The sequence below is a fragment of the Rasamsonia byssochlamydoides genome (genome assembly GCF_041956645.1).
Source record: "Rasamsonia byssochlamydoides strain NRRL 3658 unplaced genomic scaffold VTN77scaffold_52, whole genome shotgun sequence".
NCBI lineage: Eukaryota > Fungi > Ascomycota > Eurotiomycetes > Eurotiales > Trichocomaceae > Rasamsonia > Rasamsonia byssochlamydoides.
The window spans coordinates 87323-106945 of NW_027192435.1; the positions used below are offsets into that span (position 1 = coordinate 87323).

At 53.7% G+C, this 19623-nt stretch overlaps 6 protein-coding genes across 6 annotated transcripts; 2 read left to right on the top strand and 4 right to left on the bottom strand.

The window, feature by feature from the left end:
* Positions 1–140: 140 nt before the first annotated feature.
* VTN77DRAFT_6783 (mitochondrial 54S ribosomal protein mL59) lies at positions 141–871 on the bottom strand (the record flags this gene model as incomplete). Its single annotated transcript, XM_069423099.1, has 2 exons — positions 141–182; positions 260–871. 2 exons carry the CDS (start codon positions 869–871, stop codon positions 141–143), a joined length of 654 nt encoding a protein of 217 aa, XP_069275924.1.
* A 403-nt stretch (positions 872–1274) lies between these two features.
* VTN77DRAFT_6784 (uncharacterized protein) lies at positions 1275–3673 on the top strand (the record flags this gene model as incomplete). Its single annotated transcript, XM_069423100.1, has 5 exons — positions 1275–1343; positions 1407–1622; positions 1685–1788; positions 2217–3588; positions 3647–3673. The coding sequence occupies 5 exons, from the start codon at positions 1275–1277 to the stop codon at positions 3671–3673; spliced, it is 1788 nt and encodes a 595-aa protein (XP_069275925.1).
* A 546-nt stretch (positions 3674–4219) lies between these two features.
* VTN77DRAFT_6785 (uncharacterized protein) lies at positions 4220–6834 on the top strand (the record flags this gene model as incomplete). The annotated part of the gene is made up of 3 exons (XM_069423101.1): positions 4220–4552; positions 4622–6576; positions 6651–6834. The coding sequence occupies 3 exons, from the start codon at positions 4220–4222 to the stop codon at positions 6832–6834; spliced, it is 2472 nt and encodes an 823-aa protein (XP_069275926.1).
* Positions 6835–7507: 673 nt separating this feature from the next.
* Positions 7508–10322, bottom strand: VTN77DRAFT_6786 (uncharacterized protein; the record flags this gene model as incomplete). The annotated part of the gene is made up of 3 exons (XM_069423102.1): positions 7508–7636; positions 7698–10080; positions 10168–10322. 3 exons carry the CDS (start codon positions 10320–10322, stop codon positions 7508–7510), a joined length of 2667 nt encoding a protein of 888 aa, XP_069275927.1.
* Positions 10323–11531: 1209 nt separating this feature from the next.
* VTN77DRAFT_6787 (uncharacterized protein) lies at positions 11532–13471 on the bottom strand (the record flags this gene model as incomplete). The annotated part of the gene is made up of 5 exons (XM_069423103.1): positions 11532–11967; positions 12034–12461; positions 12559–13009; positions 13073–13304; positions 13363–13471. 5 exons carry the CDS (start codon positions 13469–13471, stop codon positions 11532–11534), a joined length of 1656 nt encoding a protein of 551 aa, XP_069275928.1.
* Positions 13472–15457: 1986 nt separating this feature from the next.
* On the bottom strand, positions 15458–18562 carry VTN77DRAFT_6788 (uncharacterized protein; the record flags this gene model as incomplete). The annotated part of the gene is made up of 3 exons (XM_069423104.1): positions 15458–15630; positions 15694–18286; positions 18428–18562. The coding sequence occupies 3 exons, from the start codon at positions 18560–18562 to the stop codon at positions 15458–15460; spliced, it is 2901 nt and encodes a 966-aa protein (XP_069275929.1).
* Between the last annotated feature and the right edge of the window lie 1061 nt (positions 18563–19623).

Consider the following 19623-nt stretch of genomic DNA (forward strand, 5'->3'; position numbering starts at 1 on the left):
TTGTAAAATAATACCCGTATTTCAACCCGTTTCTAATCGAACAGACAATTTTGCCGACGTGGATGCGAGGAGAGAACAGACAAAGGCTTCCACCAGAGCCGGAAAGAAAGAAAACATTAAAAATGTAACGCCATTGTTGATCACCGCTTGGGCCACTTCTTCCATCCTCTTCCGTGACCTCTCTATATTTCGGACAGAGATTAGAATCATATCCTTCTTGTTGAATTTTACCTTCTGAAAAGATAAGGATGAATCTTACCTGCTTCCATTCTCTGATGAGCTCCGGCATCTCCAACATCGCCTTCCTCCGCTCCTCCAGTCTCGTCTCCATCGTCCGCTCCCACTTGTGACCCTTGACCTTCTGTCCGATACCGGTACCCTTGATCTGGAGACCACGCTCCAGCCGACGCGTTTCCTTGTAAATGGTCGATTTCTTCCCCGGGGGCAGCAGCTCCTCGACGCCGTACTTCTTGGCCAGCTTCACGAGATCCGCCTGCTGCCGCAGCCCAATGCGAGCACCGTACCACTTGCCCGTGCGGTAGTTCTTCCGGGGCAGGAAAGGATTGGGATAGTCCGGGTTAGAGTAAAGGAGAGCTTTCGATGGAGACCATGCGGTCGGGTCCCGGCGGTGGGCGCCCTTGGCGTCTCGATCGGGTGTGTAGGGGGATGGGAGCGGTTGCAATGCCGTCGTCGACGACGATGATGATGATCCGTCTGATGCCTGTTCAGGCGGGGTCGGCTTCGGGGCGACCAGTTGGGAGTAGATTTGCGGAGGATATTTGGCGAAGAAGTTGCGCAGACGGAGAGGGAGCTTGCTTACCAGGCTCTGAGAGACCTGGGCAGCCTTCTGGGCAGCCTGCGTAGCGGACATGTCGGGATTGTCAATGGCCCACGGGGCCAGAAGAAAAATTGAGCAATGGAAGCGAGTTTGTCGACCAGGAGATCTCTCTTTCTCAGCCGCTGCTTGCCTTGTATAGAGAGAAATTCACGATGCCTGTCCCCGTCGGCTGCACATGTCACGCTAGACCGCGTCGGGAAAGGCCGGCAACGAGGGTTCGCTGTCGTGAAGGCTGGCAAGCAATCTCCGATCCGTTTCTGCTGTTCCGCATACTATCTTAACGGCCGCAACTTCTCTCGACTATCATCTAATTTAATCCATCTCTCCCCGTGCTTATCCGCAGTCCCCCCTCCCTCTTCTCATCCGTCGATCAGAGCTGCTTATCCTTACTTGTATTCTAATATCTTGTATTCAGTTCTGAGGGTATCTCGCCGCCATGGCTGATTATAATTTCGGCGGTTCCGAGGAGGAGAATGCGGAGTTGAAAAAATTGGAGACTGAACTGGTAAGGCCCTCTCGACGGAAATCTGATCGATCCGGACCTGTCTGACGGTGACTATCCTTCTAGGCCGAGGATCCTGACAACTTTGAGGCGTGGGAGAAACTGGTCCGCGCCGCAGAGAACCTCGAGGGCGGCATCAATCGCAACTCCAGCCCGCAGGCGATCACCACGGTACGAAATGTATACGATAGATTCCTCGCCAAGTTCCCGTTGCTATTCGGGTACTGGAAGAAATATGCCGATCTAGAGTTCTCTATTGCGGGCACTGAAGCTGCAGAGATGGTGCGATTGTCCAATCTCCTACTTAATCTTCGGTATCGTTGCTGACGTTTGTTTTTTTACAGGTCTACGAGCGAGGCGTCGCCAGCATATCTACCTCTGTCGACTTGTGGACCAACTACTGCTCCTTCAAGGTCGAAACCAACCATGACTCTGATGTCATCCGAGAGTAAGTATACATACACTGGTTTTCCTTCCCTTTGACCGTTACCAACGCAGCGCGGATTTTGTTGGGGCCCCGAAAACGCGAGATGCAGGCATATGATTCCTTGATCAGAGTCCTTGATGATGGGTGAGATAGTTTGCCTACCACCAGGTTCCCTGGGATCTACTTCTCACCCATGATTTTTTTTTCAGGCTGTTTCTTTTCCTTGGAGCATAGCAGCACAGATCTTCAACCAAACACAACCAAATCACCCTGTTTGTCGGAGGCTCGTTCATTCTCCGCACGATGGAGACATGATGACCCTGTTCGTTGATCTCACCTGGGCCCACATGTGATACTTATGTTTGCCATCCTTGCCTTTCCCCTTCGCTCCCCCGTCTCCCTCCCCTTCCCCTTGATGTGGATTTATCAACTAACAAGCAGCTGCATAGACTGTTTGAGAGAGGTGCCAGCAGTGTAGGACTCGATTTCCTGGCCCATCCGTTCTGGGATAAGTACATTGAGTTCGAAGAGCGTCTGGAGGCGTATGATAAGATCTTTGCCATCCTAGGCCGGGTGATCCACATTCCTATGCATCAGTATGCCCGGTACTTCGAGCGATACCGTCAGCTCGCCCAGACGCGCCCGGTGAATGAATTGGCTCCCCCAGAGACTATTTCCCAATTCAGGTCCGAGATTGAGGCTGCTTCTGCGCACCTCCCGCCTGGGGCGAAGGCTGAGGCTGAAATCGAACGGGACTTGCGGCTGCGTTTGGACACATACCATCTCGAAATCTTCTCCAGGACGCAGACCGAGACAACCAAGCGATGGACGTATGAATCGGAGATTAAACGTCCTTATTTCCACGTGACCGAATTGGATGAAGGCCAGCTCGCCAATTGGAGACGGTATCTCGATTTTGAGGAGGCAGAGGGCTCTTATGCAAGGATCCAGTTCTTGTACGAGAGATGCCTGGTTACCTGCGCCCATTACGATGAGTTCTGGTTGCGATACGCTCGGTGGATGTCTGCGCAGCCGGGCAAAGAAGAGGAAGTGAGGAATATCTACCAGCGCGCCAGCACCATCTACGTCCCGATTGCGAACCCAACGGTGCGACTGCATTACGCGTACTTCGAGGAGATGACAGGGCGTGTGGATGTCGCCAAGGATATCCACAATGCGATCCTCGTCACTCTGCCTGGTCACATCGAGACGATCGTCTCCTTGGCCAATCTCTCCCGTCGTCACGGTGGTCTCGAGGCCGCGATTGAAGTCTACAAGGCGCAGCTGGATTCACCGCAATGCGACCTTGCAACCAAGGCTGCTCTCGTCGCCGAATGGGCAAGACTACTTTGGAAAATCAAGGGCTCGCCAGAGGATGCGAGACAGGTGTTCCAAAAGAACCAGCAGTACTATCTCGACAGCCGTCCGTTCTGGACTAGCTATCTTATGTTTGAGCTTGAGCAGCCGACGAGTGCAGCTACCGAGTCCGTGCAGTATGAGCGGATCAGGCAGGTTATTGAGGACATCCGGTCGAAGAGCACGCTTTCGGTGGAAGTCGTCAAGGAACTGGTGCAGATTTACATGGTCTATCTGCTTGAGAGGGGCACTAAAGATGCGGCCAAGGAGTATATGACGCTGGACCGGGAAGTCCATGGCCCGACGTCGGTCCAAGCGGCAACTAAGGCGCGAGGTGCTGGTAAAGCGGCAGAAAACGGCTCCCAGCCTGCTCATACGCCGGATCCCACCACTGCGGCTGCTCAGCCAAACCCGTATGCCTATTATCAGCAGCAACTCCCACACCATCCGGTTTCAAATGGAGGGGTAAGCACACCTGGCTCGTATAATTTCGCACCCTTAGCAAATCGCTGACTGTTTACAGGCTCAACAGCCAATCCGTTACTCATGATTCAATTCAAAATTTTGCTTAATTGTATTGCTGGTGTGGTGGCTTGTGTCCTCATCTGTAGAACAGGGTGATTCATTATCAATCTTTCTTATACTTTCGGCGCTTTTGCAGCGGAACATGGCAATATGTTAGGAGTCAGCAGCTTTGACTGCTCATGAATGAATATGCGTTTAATGCAGTTGATTTTTTGAACAGGTATTTGCTAGCCTGGAGAATTGCTTCTGCTTCTGCTTCTGCATTAGGAATCCTTAATTTTTTTAAAACAATCTTAATGGAATTTTAGTGTTCTCCATTGTTCTTATTGCTCCCGTAAGATAAAGATTGAAGGATTGCTGATCTATACGTCTTGCAAGTTGCAACTGAATGTGCGTAGTGTACTCCGTAGTTGTACTACTAGTCACGTGGCAAAATTGCACTTCTGGATCGCTCCGCCAGCCGTAGAAATTCAAGATGGCAACGCCAAGCTACCTCTCCAAGCTGTCGGACATCAACCATCTTCCTGCCCTCGTTGAATCCTCACCTCCCGCCGGCATACTAAGGGTCATCATGGATGGGATCCTTACTAACGGCAACGGAGAGGTTCGTCCCCCGGAACCTCCTCCGGATCCAGTTGAGCGTCCCCCGACGCCTCCTCCAGCTCCGCCAGCCGAGTCCGCCCCTCCACCACCTCCTCCGCCTCCGATAGACGATGCTCCTCCACCTCCTGCGGATATAGATATGACTGCGCCGCCTCCTCCACCGGAAGAAGCCCCTCCGCCCCCTCCTCCTGCGGCAGGTGAACAGAAGAAGAAGAAGGGCTGGGGATCCGCGGCGGCAAAACCGCTGAGTGTGGAGGAGCTGTTGCGCAAGAAGAGAGAGGCTGATGCGGCTGCTGCAAAGGTTAGTATAGTATATCTGGAGCGTTTGCACTATTTCATACAACAGCTAGCTAACTCCTCTCTTCTACAGCCCAAGTTCCTCTCGAAAGCGGAGCGTGAGCGCCTTGCCCTTGAGAAACGCGCCAAAGAAGTCGAAGCAGAACGTCGGGCGAAAGCAGAACGAGAGCGGGCTGCGATTGGTCTCGACGGTAACGGAACAACGACCAATGGCCATGCGACTGGCGACGCCAAACCGATCCCGACGGGACCACGTGCATTGCGCAATGGAGAGATCCCTACGGCACCGGCTGCCATGCGCAATGCACAACCAAACAAGGATTATGACATGACACCCCCGCCGCCGCCCAAGCCTATTGCGTTCGGCAAGGAGGACTCCAAGGGCGAGAAGCGGAGCGCGGAGGAAGAGGCAGAAGCTGCTCTGATTCGGCAGCGATACATGGGTGCAGACCAGACGTCCAGTTTCTCAGCCAAGAAGAAGCGCAAGCGGACAACGGAGAGGAAGTTCAACTTCGAGTGGAGTGCCGAGGAGGATACGAGCGGCGATTACAACCCCCTCTATCAGAACCGGGCAGAGGCGAACTTCTTCGGGCGCGGTCGTCTGGCTGGGTTTGGCGATGATGTCGCTGATACCCTCACGCAGAAGTATGTCAAAGCGCTGGAAGATCGCGATCGGGAAGCGGGCAGCATTCGGGCTCGGGAAATCCTGGAAATGGAGAGAAGGCGGAAAGAGGAGAGCAGCCGGAACGCGATCGACAAGCACTGGAGCGAAAAGAGGCTGGACCAGATGCGCGAGCGAGACTGGCGGATCTTCAAAGAAGACTTCAACATCAGTACCAAGGGTGGCAGTGTGCCCAACCCGATGCGGTCGTGGGAAGAATCCGGTCTTCCTCGACGGTTGCTCGATCTCATCAAAAAGGTCGGCTATCACGAGCCTACACCCATCCAAAGAGCGGCCATCCCCATTGCCCTGCAGTCGCGAGACCTCATTGGTGTGGCTGTTACCGGTTCCGGTAAGACGGCGGCTTTCCTGCTTCCTCTTTTGGTTTATATTGCAGAGCTGCCTCGACTCGATGAGTTTGAATGGAGGAAAAACGACGGTCCGTATGCGATTATTCTGGCCCCGACGCGTGAACTGGCGCAGCAGATTGAGATTGAAGCGAAGAAATTCGCCGATCCGCTCGGCTTCACGGTCGTCAGTATCGTCGGTGGTCACTCGCTGGAAGAACAAGCGTACAGCTTGCGAAACGGCGCTGAAATCATTATCGCGACCCCCGGTCGTCTGGTCGACTGTCTGGAGCGACGGATTCTGGTGCTGGCGCAGTGCTGCTACGTCATCATGGACGAAGCCGATCGGATGATCGATCTCGGGTTCGAAGAACCCGTCAACAAGATCCTGGATGCGCTTCCGGTGTCGAACGAGAAGCCCGACACGGAGGAAGCGGAGAACTCGCGGGCGATGAGCCAGCACATCGGCGGCAAAGAGCGGTACCGACAGACAATGATGTACACGGCAACGATGCCGCCTGCCGTCGAGCGGATCGCGCGGAAATACTTGCGTCGACCCGCGATCGTCACAATCGGCAACGTCGGCCAGGCCGTCGACACGGTCGAACAGCGCGTCGAGTTCATCGCCGGCGAAGACAAGCGCAAGAAGCGGCTAGCGGAGATCCTCATGTCAGGCGAATTCCAGCCACCGATCATCGTGTTCGTCAACATCAAGCGCAACTGCGACGCGATCGCGCGCGAGATCAAGCAGTGGGGGTTCTCGTCCGTCACGCTTCACGGCAGCAAGACGCAGGAGCAGCGAGAAGCGGCATTGGCGTCAGTGCGCAACGGGACGACAGACGTCCTGGTCGCGACGGATCTGGCCGGACGAGGTATCGATGTCCCGGACGTCAGCCTGGTCGTCAACTTCAACATGGCGACCAACATCGAGAGCTACACGCACCGAATCGGTCGGACGGGTCGTGCAGGCAAGAGCGGTGTGGCTATTACCTTCTTGGGCAACGAAGATGCCGACGTGATGTATGCCTCCCTAACCTTTAAAATCATATTTTTTCTTGTCATACAAGTTACTAACCGTGTGTGTCTGTGTGCAGGTACGACCTCAAACAAATGCTCATGAAATCCTCCGTCTCGCGCGTCCCCGAAGAACTCCGCAAACACGAAGCGGCGCAGTCGAAACCGGTGCGTGGAGGAGGATCTGTTGCTGCTGCGGCAGCCAAACAGCAGAAGATCGAGGAGAGTGGTGCGTTTGGGGGAAAGGGCGGTAGTATATGGTAATTACCTAGCATCATTATCATTAATGTTTTTTTTTTCTCTTTTATATCTGCGTCCGTACGTATGTGTATGTATATATACTGTACATGTAAATGGATGGAATGGATGGAATGGATGGATTAACTAACAGCGGTTTGACGATATCATACGATCCTTGGTTTTTTTGTTTTCTAATTTTGTTGTATTATTTCTTTTGGAACTGGTACACTTCTAAAGAAACGTTGGCTGTTACCTCTTTTTTTTTTTCTTGCTGAGAGTGGGACAGACAATTGCTCGAGCGGTTTTGTTACTATTATTCACTTTCGGTTTTAGCTTTTACATATGTACTATACTGGGCGTGGGCGTGCATACATAGGTATACATTAGGCGAGAGACGAGAGTCGTTTAATGAACAATCATTAACTAATTAGAGAGGAGAGCATAAGACCTTTTTTTTTATTAGGCCACAGTCATCATCAGCCGTGTAGAAGTCAAGTCCGTTATGGTTATGCTAGACAGACATTAAGATCATGATCTCCAGGCACAACAATATGACAACGCACATATATATATATGCATTTAGCAGGCCCTATCACATGCCCCATGCGTAAGATAGTAGTATATGGTTACAAGACCGCTGGTAGATAGCTTTAGAAAATTTCAGATGCTTCCACCCAAGATACGGCTGTTACGGCTGTCACAGCTTCTGTTCCAGGAGATACCCATTGCTCCTGAGCCACTGCTCCACATCCTCGCGATCCCGCTTGAGCCAGTGGGCCTTGGCCCGGATGGCGTCCAGGCTTTGCTGGACAGCTCGGTCGTAGCCCTGAAGTGAAACAAGCGCGTTAGTTCAGACGATCCTAATCAATCAATTCAGGGAATCTCACCTTCTTATCCTTCGTCGCAAAGAAATCCTCCACCTCCTTCAATTGCTCCTCCGTGCAGAAAGCAGAGGTCGAAATCTGGATCACCGTCCCGAGCATGCCCAACGATGGCGGGAACCGTGCCACCACCTGCTCCCAGTTCGCCTTGAGCCAGTTCCACCGCTCCACCACGCCCTGAGGGTAGCTTCGCAGACTGGCCAGCGGCATGTAGATATCCTGGTTCCGCACCTCGTCGCTGCTGGCGAGCGCCAAAGTTCTCTTGATCAGCGCGATGTTCTCCGTCGAGCCCAAGGTGCGCAGCGCCGTGTTCTTCTCATCCGAAGTTGGCGCGTGACGGTACCGATCCAGGATGACCTCCCACTCCTTCTCCCCACCATTCTTCAGGGCAATGCTGAAGACGCTGCCGCGGATGTTGGGATGGATCGCGCTGTGGTCACCCTCTGCAAACCGCTTGAACATGTCCTTGGCGGCGGCCACCACCACAGGGTCGTCCGCCATGCCGGCACTACCAAACATGAGTGCTTTGAATTGCTGCAAGATATGGCCGTCCTTCTCCGAGAACTCCCAGCCAAGCTCGTGCGCCTTGGCACTGACCAGGCTGCGCTGGAAGGCCTTCAGCCCATCAAGGACCTTGCGGTCTTCGAACAACCACGCGGCGCGCACTGCGCCGATCCGTGTCAGCATCTCGTTCCACACGATGTATTCCGACTCGGTGTCAAAGCCCTTCAAGAGAGAGAGCAATCCGGACGTCTTTTGGTAACCGGCCGCAGCCAACGCGCCCGAGTCGGCAACCATGCCGGCGCGATCCTCGACAGTGAGCAGTCCCGCCTTCGCAGCCTGTCCCAGTTTCTCCAGTCGCTCCGGGGTGTAAGAAGTACGGTAAATTCCCGAGTGGTCAGCGTTGAGCTTGAAGAAATCAAGGTCGGGAACCTTGAATTCTCCCTCTCGCTTGTCGAGCACGAGGTCCTCAATGACACCGTGTCTCGTCCTCAACCCCAGAAACACGGGGTAGAGCGTCTCATCCTCCTCGGGCCGCACATCGCCCGTCCGGAGGAAACGGTTCTGCTTCACCTTCAGGGTTCCAGCACTGGCATTTTCGGTGACCTGGACGACGGGGAAGCCGACTTTCTTGGTCCAAATATCCATCACCTTCTCGACAGGCTTGCCACTGGCGTCGGCCAACGCCGCCCACAGGTCTCCGGTCTGGGTGTTCCCATAGGCATGCTTCTTGATGTAATTCCGAACGCCCTGGATGAAGGTATCCTCACCCAGGTATTTGGAGATCATGCGCAACACTGACGAGCCCTTGGAGTACGAGATGGCGTCGAAGATCTGGTTGATTTCATCTGCGCGTTTGACAGGGACCTCAATGGGGTGACTGCTCCGCAGCGAGTCGAGGGACAAGGCACTCTGGAGGTTGTCGATGACATAGGTCTGCCAAACCTTCCACTCCGGGTAGAAGGCATTGCAAGAGTACCACGACATCCAGGTAGCGAAACCCTCGTTGAGCCAGAGACCATCCCAGAAGTCCATGGTGACGAGGTTGCCGAACCACTGATGAGCCAGTTCGTGCTGGACGGTCTCCGCGACCCGTTCCTTCACGGACGCTCCGCTGGTCTTCTCATCCAGGAGGAGGTCGACAATCCGGTACGTGACCAACCCCCAGTTTTCCATGGCGCCGGCGCTGAAATCGGGGATAGCGATCATATCCATCTTGGGGAGCGGGTATTGACTATCGAACGTCTTCTCGTAGAAGGCGAGGGTCTTGGCTGCGAGCTCCAAGGAGAAGCGGCCGTGCTCGATATCTTGATCGGGCGTCGCGTACACACGAACCGGCACTCGGAAGTTGTTGCTCTCGATGTAGTTGAGCTCACCAACAACAAAGGCGACCAGATAGGTGGACATGAGCGGGGTTTTGTTGAACTTGACCGCCTTCTTCTTCTTTCCACTGATCTTCGACTCGACCTCGGTTTCGGACGCGACGTCCATGTTGCTCAGACAGGTCAGATGCTTATCAGCCACGAGGGTGATGGTGAACTCGGCTTTCAGGGCCGGTTCATCAAAGCATGGGAACGCCCGGCGCGCATCGGTGGGCTCCATCTGAGTGGACGCAATGTACTTCTTCTCTCCGTTCTTCGTGTAGGACGACCGGTAGAATCCCGCCATGTTATCGTTGAGCTTTCCCGTGAAGGTGTGCTTCAGCTGCGCTTTGGAGCCGGCCGGAATGGTCTCGGCGAACTTGACCGTCGTAACCTGCTTGTCGCTGTCGTAGGTCACTTCGGGATTGGAGGTGACGACGACGCCGTTCGCCGACACCGAGGTGCTGTGGATGTCGATCTCGTTGGTGTTGAGGGAGATGGAGTTGGTATCCTCGACGACATTGAGGCTGGTCGTATTCTCCGATATTAGCAGGCTGCAGTCACAGATTCAACAAAGTAGTTGATCAGTGGCCATAAAAATCTAGCGAACGTACTCAATCACCACAGTGCCCTCATAGGTAAACTTCTCGAAATCGGGCTCCAACGTCAGGTCATAATGCAACGGCTTGACGTTGGTGGGCAGAACCTCGCGGCCATGGGCGAGATTGGTCGAGCCGGACGGCTCATCAGCATGTCTGGCACGACACATTCTGCGATAGGAGCAATATCTCTTTTGGAATTGTGTAGCAGCAGTGACTTCAGCAAAGCGAGTTGGAAGTCGAGACGGAGAGCGCAAGGACGATAACGATGACGATGACGACGAAGAAGCAGAGGCGGCGGGGACCGATCCGGAACGAGCGAGGAACCTTAAGCTGCTGCTGGGCGTATTCAGCAGTCTTGCTGGTGTCCTTGGTAAGAGAAGTTTTGGGTTTGCAGAGTACCAGACTCGCGGAAAAGGCAGCGACGGAAAACGATACATCGACCAACACCCCGACTGGCTGGCGGTTGGAGGCGGAGTAATTTTTTGCTTTTCTAGAAGAGAAAAGGAGGGGTAACGCTGTAACCTACCCCGCCAGTTGAGAAGGGGATAGGGTACTTGCTTGATGAGTGGGGGGTGGAAAGGATTGTTCGGTACTAATAGAGTGTGCTAGATGATGTTTGTTCGCGACGATAAGTCGGTCAGCCGTGACTTTGGCGGGCATTTCAGGTGGCTTTCCCCAATTAGGAAGCAGTTTGCACACAGGGAGCTGCTGCCCATCCACCAATGGCATTGCTCTATTCCGGGCGGTCAGCGTTGCTACTGCACATGTCCGGCTGCGTTAGGCGGTGAAGCAAATAAATTCCGCCCTAAAGCCAAAAAGGAAAGGGCGACTGCAAGGGCTGGGCTGTCAGGTGACCACGCCTTTATCTTCCGGCTGACGCTAATAATATTTTTCTTTTGTACTCTGTACTACTCCGTACCTATCAACTAATGCAAGTGTCCTTCCCAAGTGTCCCAACACCCAGTCGAAGCATGAGCATTGATTCGTTCGAGTAATTGTGGGAACACTTCTTCGACCTTGCGAGAGGGTCCGCCAGCCAGTTTGAGGGGTCCATTCTCTCACCAGGACTTCCTGGTCGAGGCCATGGGTGGACTGCCATAGATGACTGGGACATCTATATTGCATACTGACACGTGAACAACAATCTTAGTCAGAGCATCGCCGCATATCCTCGGAAATATGGGGAGGATGACCCCATGACCCTTTTTTTCTTAGAATTGAGAAGAATGTCCTTCCTAAGGCATTTTTCTCTTATGACTAGCAATTACTAGTAATTACTATTGATGGGAGTATATATCCAGTGAAACGTAAACATATAAACATATCCCCAGTATACATTCATTCCCAGACAGAACCCAATACGTCAACTCCCAACTTCAAAAGTGCTCCCCTTCCCCGCCAGTTCCTACCACTCGTTGCGGTCCCGATCTCACCTTCTCCGGAACCCGGGTGAAGATGCTCCGCGACCAACCATCTTCACCGACGATCGTCTCCTTGACGAGCGTGTACTTGCCCAGCCGGGGCAGGACAATCGCCCAGGCGACGTAGTAGATCGCGCCAACCGCAAAAATGCCGATGGCAACCACGCAGTGCAGGTAGTACGGGAGGTCCTGGTAGACGCTTTCGCCGGCGTCCGGCGGAACGTATGGCGCTACCGTGAGATAGACGTTGGAGAGGAAGAAGAAGATCACGACAGGCAGGGAGGCGCGGATGCCGGGGGCCCAGGACGGGAATTTGGAGCGGTTGAGGTAGATGTAGATCAGACCGCCGGACACGAAAACGTTGACGATGGAGAGAGGATAGGCGATCAGGCTGTGCAAGGGTCAGAGACAGTTCTAGACATCCTCACGGGGAAGAGAGAAAGAGAGGGAAACTTACTTCAGAAGGAAGTTATAGGCGTCACCCGGCGGGGGAGCAAGCATGACAATCACAGAGACAATGTAGTGCTCAAAGAGACCCGCGGCAGGCGAGTTGAACGGCCAGTTACTGGCCCAGACTTTAGAAAAGGGAAGGACACCTTCACGGCCCAGCTCCTGGACGATCCGACCCTGCGAGAACAAGACGGACAGAACGTTGCCAAAGGCGGACAACGCGACGAAAACCGACATCACTCTTTCAGCGCGCTCGCCAAACATATTGCGGAAGAACGTAGCCGCCAGGATCTGTCCGGATGACAGAATGTCCTCCTTGGGAACCGCAGCAAAGTAAGCGATGTTGACGAGAATGTACAGAACACCAACGGAGATCACTGCCATCGGAGCCGCAATCTTCAGCGTGCGAGTGGGATTGCGCGTTTCACTCAGGGCCTAGGTTTTGTCGTCAGAAAACAAAATTCACAATACCACCCCAGGTCGATGAATCGTGACATTGGACACAGCCTCAAGAGTCTTCAGGGAATCTTACATAGTTAGCATTCGAGTAGCCGATAAACGACCAAATGACATTGTAGAGGGCCGTGACAATGCCATACGCACTGCCGCGGGTGCCCGCAAACGCATTGGAGAAGTTATCCGGCTTCTCGATCTTCAGGTGGCCAGCAAGGGCCACCCACCCGGTCACGACGATGATCAGGATGATGATCAGCTTGATGGTGCCCAGGAAGTTCTGCAGACGCAGCCCCCACTTCAGGGCCGTGGCATGGATCAGGAACGCAGCGGAGATGCAGGCCAGCCCGACGCCGCGCTGGTTCCACCGCGTGACCTCGACCTGGGCGGCGTTGAGAATGTATTCGCCGAAGATGACGCTGTTGCCGGCGGCCCAACCGAGGAGAACGGCGTAGGCCGCGAACATGGCCGTGGCGAGGAATTTGGGCTTCGTATAGACGTATTCCAGGTAGTTCTTCTCACCGCCGTTTCTTGTATACCAGCTCTGTCAGGTTCAGATGTCCTAGAAGAGGAAGATTCTTGGATGAACGTACCTGGGAATAGCAGTGCCCCATTCCAGGTAGACGGCAGTACCGGCCATGGCGATCAGCATGCCGGCAACCCAGATGAACAGGGACAGTCCAACACTGCCCGTCAACTCCAGAATGGAGCTCGGGGTTGCAAAGATACCCGTTCCGATGATTCTGTTGAAGATCAGGAACGAAGCACTGACGACTCCGATCTGCCGTCGGCTGTCAGGTGTACTGTTGAAGACATTGCTTTCATCTGTACAGGAATACAGTCAATAAGGGAGCACCACAGCGAGAACGATCGTGCTACATACACAGTTGAGAGATTCCATCTGCCCTCCGAGGGGCCTCTTCCGTCGCAGGCTTCACATCAGTAAGCGTATCCTTCTGGATCGTAGGATCCAGGACCTCGGTGGAAGCCATGTCAAGTGCTGTTTCCCCTCTGTCCGGTGAACTGATGAGCTGGTGCGATTATTTCATTCCCTCCTTTCTAACGGTGCTGGAGCCACATATATATAGTCTAACTCCGATGACAAGAGGTAGGAGGGGTTCCAATATAAAGAAGGAAGAGGAGATGGTAAAGTTTTTGAAAAAAAAAAAGACTAGGAGAAAAGGATCGAGCTAGAAGATGGCAGACACGCGCAGGCTGTTCCAGCCGCGCGTGATTTTCTTGCTAGCTCAGGTGCACAGAAGAAAATGATATGAGGCAACAGCAAGAAAGACGCGATATTCGCGGATAGAATCGGCGCTTTGTGGAGGAAGGATGAGGATGAGGATGATGTGCTCACACTAAATGTGGTGCAATGATAGTAGAAACAGTAGTATAGCGTGCCTGCCCTTCGTATTATCTATAACTTTAACACGAAGATCGATATTAGCTACCAGCTTTCGAGCTGTGCTGGCAGCAGTAACAATAGAAATAAAATAATAGGCAAGCAGGATTAGGAGCTATTCGAAATGAACAATCTAGAAAGTCCAATTGATTGATAACAATAAGAAAGGCAGGGGAAATTTTTTCCTTTAATTCGTCTCGACATGATGATTTCCTTCCTGGCAGCTTGCTTTCTATCCCTTCTCTTCTTGTTTCTGTCCTCGACGAACAGAATCGCAAGCAGATGGCGCAATAGTGCAATTGCGCAAATTTTTCCCTAGCCAAGGGAAACAAGCAAATGAATCGACGATCTAAGAGAAGCATTGACTGGGAGAGATGGATCCTCCCGCTGGACGGCGCAATATGAATGGAGTGAGCGGACGCTAACCCGAGCCCGCGGAGCCTCTGGGCGCGTCAAACTGGCTGCGATGACACATGGAAACCGGGGTGCCGCAATCACGCAATTTTCGCCCGGGCCAGAGCCATCACTATCGGCATCCCGAGCAAGCTGCTAAGTTGAACTAACCTGTGGCGCTGATAGCACTGTTCATATTCGACGACACATCCCTTCAACGACACTGGTTCACAAAGCAAAGAGGAAAAATCAAAATCAAGCACAATAATTATACGGACTAAGGTTCGCGACTAATCAACTTGTATGCATTTATCAATTGTAGCCAAAAACAAAGCATAAATACAACAGACCACCCTGAAGCCCTGATTGGGACAAAATTAGACCACCAATTCCGTGGAACGCATCGCGTTTCTTCAACCAGGATAAACGCCGTCACAGCCCAGTGCTAGAAACAAGGTATATACAATAATATGAGACTGTCTGAATCCACAGAAAACTCCGCACGAGATCGGTGAGACCATAGCATGCTCTCGTCTGTGCGATACCCTGCAGCGCCAGCCAACATACTCCGTTTGCCCTGCAGTGGTTATCCATCCGAAAGTGATGCGAAAAAAGAAGAACACAACCGTACCGAGAACTGTAAATGTGCCAATCTGGTAATCCCGATTAATACCGATCCCAACAGAAACGCCGCCGAAATCATAGTTCCTTGGTTGGTCTTTCCATCGGATATAACGCATCGAATCAGATGAACGGACGAAAAGAAAAGAAAAGAAACGCACAGGACATGATCAGGCATTGGACAAGACCAAAGCCCGCCAAAGAGAAGTGAAAGCATAAGGTCAAGAAGAAACATTAGGAAAGGGTGATTAAGCGTTCCGAAACTATCATTTCTGCGAACAGGGAGATGCCACAGCCTCTCGGAAAGAAGTGCGAAGAATTGACTGTCCAGATTGATACAAAAGAGGACAGAATCGAAAAAGGAGTGTGACCTTTGCTGTCGTTTCTGCGTACCGAGAGAGAGAACTGGGTTAGAACTCCGAGACTATGCATTCAACGCCGAGGATGCCTGCTCCTGGGATGTCATGCGATGTCGGCCATTAAAAGTCCCACGAATGAATTATTTCTGGATGAGTTGGATCCAATGCATCAACAACGTCGTGATATCGGTAATCTAGGATATTTACCGGGGCGGACTGACCCCAGCAACCGGATGAGCGATAGCAGGAGAACTAGGGCGATGATTCAATGGGGGTATCTTTCCAGCGGACGTGCCAGGAGGTGCTGATGCCCGCTTAGCCATCAGGGCAATTTTCTTCCGGAGAGACGCCAGACGAGTGCGAATGCTCGAGACAACTACGCAACGTTAGTTCCTCCTCCTGAATCCGCAGAAACGGATTGAATTCACGGAATACTTACGTTTCATGACCACCTTGCGATCCTCGACTTGCACTCCATCAAGGACCACCTTGTCTGCATCGGCTTTCTCGCTACCTTTTCCGGACCGAGGCAATTCGTCATTCTCCAAGACAGCCTCGAGCATCCGGATGGCCGTCACGTATGCAATCTCACAGCCCGGAAGGTCTTCCCCGGTGAGCTCGTTGATGGCAGCGGCCCGGCTCATTTCGAGCGCTCGGTCGTACATGAGCTTTTCCGCCGTGACCCCAGAGCTGACCACCACATCCGCAGAGGTGGCTAGTCCTCCCACAGAGGCTGAATCGGTGGGGTGATTGTTGGGATGACTGGGGTGGTCGGGGGGAAGGCGCTTTTGAGCTTCAATCAGCTTCAAGCGAACAAATTCAGCCTTCTCCAGCACTTCGTTAAATCGGCTGCGGACCCATTGGACGACATTGTTGATACGAGTGCCCACCAAGGCACTCGTGGCAGACAAGCCTTCCTTCCCATCGCCGAAACCCTCGCCACGGTTCTTGCGCGCCCACCACGCGCCGGCAATGTCCATCGATTTCGCAAGCAAGGCCAGAGCCTTGACGTAGAGCACCAAAGCCTCTTCCGACAGTGTGACAATCGCATCGGGCGTCAGCTCGCCGTCCTCTGTCTCCGCAAAACCTCTGTCCCCACTGGCAAGAGAAGGCTTGTCCGGTGTATCGGTCTGCACGGACGGAGCGAGCGGAATGAGCTGCTTGTACTTAACTTCCGCAAATCCATAGACGACGTCGCTGCGAGTTGCAGTTTCCTCGATGATCTGGACGGTCTTGGTATCTTCGTCCACAGCAGCATTGCCTTTTGCGCCATCGCCCACGAGGACGAGGCTCTGCTGGGCGGTCGGATAGGCAGGGTACGGATTATACGTCATAGGCGGAGAACGGCCACCCTTGCCGAGAGTGAGAGGAGGGGAGAAGCCGACGCCGAAGAGCCGACCACTCGCCATATTCAACGCCTTGGAAATTGCTGAAGTGGCAGAGGACGGGCTCTGGCCGTAGCGACGTTCGTAGGAAGCTTGGCGCTGATGGGAGTCGGCTCGGGTGCGTCCGCTGGCCGTCTGCATGGCTTTCGGAGATGAAGTCGGGTTGCCTGCTGCCGTTTGCATATTCTGCACCGTAGCCCGCCGCGTAAGAGCTCCCGCCTGTCGGGATGCACTCTGGTTAGGGATGCCGGCCCTAATCCGCGGGCTGTTGGCAAGCTCATCGGCAAACGCGTTGACTTCGACCGCACGCTTCTCCACGACCACATAGTCGCGCTCGAAAGCGACGTCCTGAGCCGCCCGTTCCCGCTCCTCCTTTGCCCGCTCTTCCTGGTCGGCCCCCGGAGTGGAGGGAACACGACCTTTCTTGGGCTCTGCGGCCGCCGTCGGCGTAGGGCTGCGATCCGCCAATTCTTGCCGTCCTGGAGCTTGTCGGGCTGTGACAGCAGCCCGTTGTAGGTCATCACCCCTGGTTGCTAGCTTGTCGCCACTCGCAATTCGTCGCATGGTGTCTGCTTTCGGTGGAGTGCCTGACTCGAGACGGGCAGGAACGGCCTGCTGCGGAACCGCTGGCTCCTTGGCTTCTTCGAGTGCTCCTCCATCACGTACGGGCCGCAACCTCGATTCCCGGGAACCCGGACGGCTCTGGTTGAGACCTGCAGTCTCGATATCTGGCGAAGGACGGCGACGAGCCGAAGGAAGATCGTCACCGACCAGCCCCGGAATTTCATCTCGGATGACGGGGCTGTCGAAGAAGTCTTTGAAAGTCATTCTCTCTACGGGGTTCCGCTTGAGGAGGCCCCGGATGAGTTTCTTAATATCATCGGACGCTTCGATCTCCTCGGGAAACCGGATCTTGTCTTCGCCTTTTTCGATCTTGCGGAGGAGTTCGACATGGTTGGACGCCCTAAAGGGCGGTTTCCCGACCACCATCTCGTACAGGACCGTTCCCACGGACCAGAGATCCGCTTTAGCATCGTATTTCTCATATCGTAGAATCTCAGGAGCCATATAGAGCGGCGACCCGCACAGTGTTTCCGCCAATGATGTCGACGGTAAGGAACGAGCAAAACCAAAGTCTGCAATCTTGAGCATGGGCAGGGAATCCAGCCCTGCCAATGGGGTGAAAGAGTCCTCGCTTCCTTTAAACGGGACGACTTGAGCAATGCCATTCCGGTATGAAGTTGGGGAAGGACACAGAAGAAGGTTCTGTGGTTTGATATCCCGATGGATCAGATTCCGATCCCGGAGGAATTTGAGAGCACTAGACAGTTGCTTGAGGAAGTGTCGGACGACAACCTCATTGAGGGCACCCACTCGAGGATTGGGGTACTTGGCTATCATGTCCCGGGTGTAGCGATGGTTCCCCAGCGTATCTCGCCTCTTGATGAAGAGTGACAGGTCTCCCAGCGCGCAGTATTCCATAACCAGATGGATATGCGAGGTGGATTCATGGCAATCGATGAGGGCGACGATATGGGGGTGGTGTAGGCCTTTGAGGATATCGATCTCCGAAGACAGATTATCCTTGAGTTTCTTATTGAGCTTTGATAGGTTGACCGACTTGATGGCGACGTAGGAGCGATGTTTCTATTATACCACGTACAGTCAGTTTAGGCGAGGTTCATTATGTCCAAGCTACACGCATTGCCAAATCCAATAAGCTGGGAGGATCGCCGTAATCCAAGATCCTGCCAGGCGCAATGGTCATGGGACAAGGTAATGACTCACGGAATGTACGCCCTGATAGACGGTCGCAAAACTGCCTCGTCCGATCTCTTCCAACCTCAAGTAGCGGCCTATCGGGACCTCGGTGCCCTCTCGGGACCTCCTGGAGGTCGATGACGGAGGACGTGGAGCAGCCATGGCCGTGGCCGGAGAGATTGAAACTGGTCGTGTGGAGGGCCACGCTACTCGAGAGATTCCACTAGTGGAGGTCCTGCGTTGAAGCCGACCACTCTCCGTCACAACTACCTCGACTGCAGGGGGGTGCGCGACGGAGAGCAAATGTTGCCCATGAGGAGTGATATGGAACCGTCGGAGCTACCGCGAAGGAACACGGATGAAAGATCACGGAGATTAGCAATGAGGACTGGAAGGAATAAAAGTAGCGGGATGTACGGCTAGGAAGGATGGCAGGTGATGGCGCGATGGCGGCTCGTGCGGATATAGTAGGCCGCAAGCAGGGGAGGCGTCCAGCAAGGCAGCAAGTATATAATGGAATGCGGCAATACAGATGAAAGATGGAGAATCAGGGGCAGTAGCTTTCGACAAGGTCGTGGCAGCGTACTCAGACACGGGCAATGGGGGAGCCGGAAGAGGGGAGAGCTCCCAGGGTTGGATGATAGGGGAGGTCGGATGGATGTATCTGATAGATACGAGATAAGATGAGTGGAGGCGATGAGAGGAGAGGAGAGGCAGAGACAGACGCGGTGGGCACTCACCACAGACTGAAGCAACAGCTCAGCAGAGAATCAGGACGGATGAGGTGATGAGGATGGAGAGTTGCGAGGGTTGGAAGGGCAGGTAGGTTAGCCAGCAACTTAGGTAGGCCCAAGGGCAACGGGGGGCGTGACCATGAGCGATAATGGATGAGTCGAACAGCAGCGGCAGTCTAGACGCTGACTGGCTGCCCTCACCGCGTCACTGGACAAGGCGGTCAGGAGGGCGGAGGCTGCCTTACTAAGGCAGCAGCTGATAAGTGAGTGATTACTGTCGTTGCTCCTGGAGATTCCGATAGCGATAGCATGTACTCCATACAGTACAGATAAACAGGACTGAAACAGGCAGAAAGCAAGGACTGGTCGAGTTCGATGGCAGGAGTGACCGACAAAGGCGTGATCCAAGCCTGAAACATCAGGGCCCGCCCGAGCGACCAGTGACAACACTTGAGATCTCTCAGAACAACGACGGTGAATTAATTACAG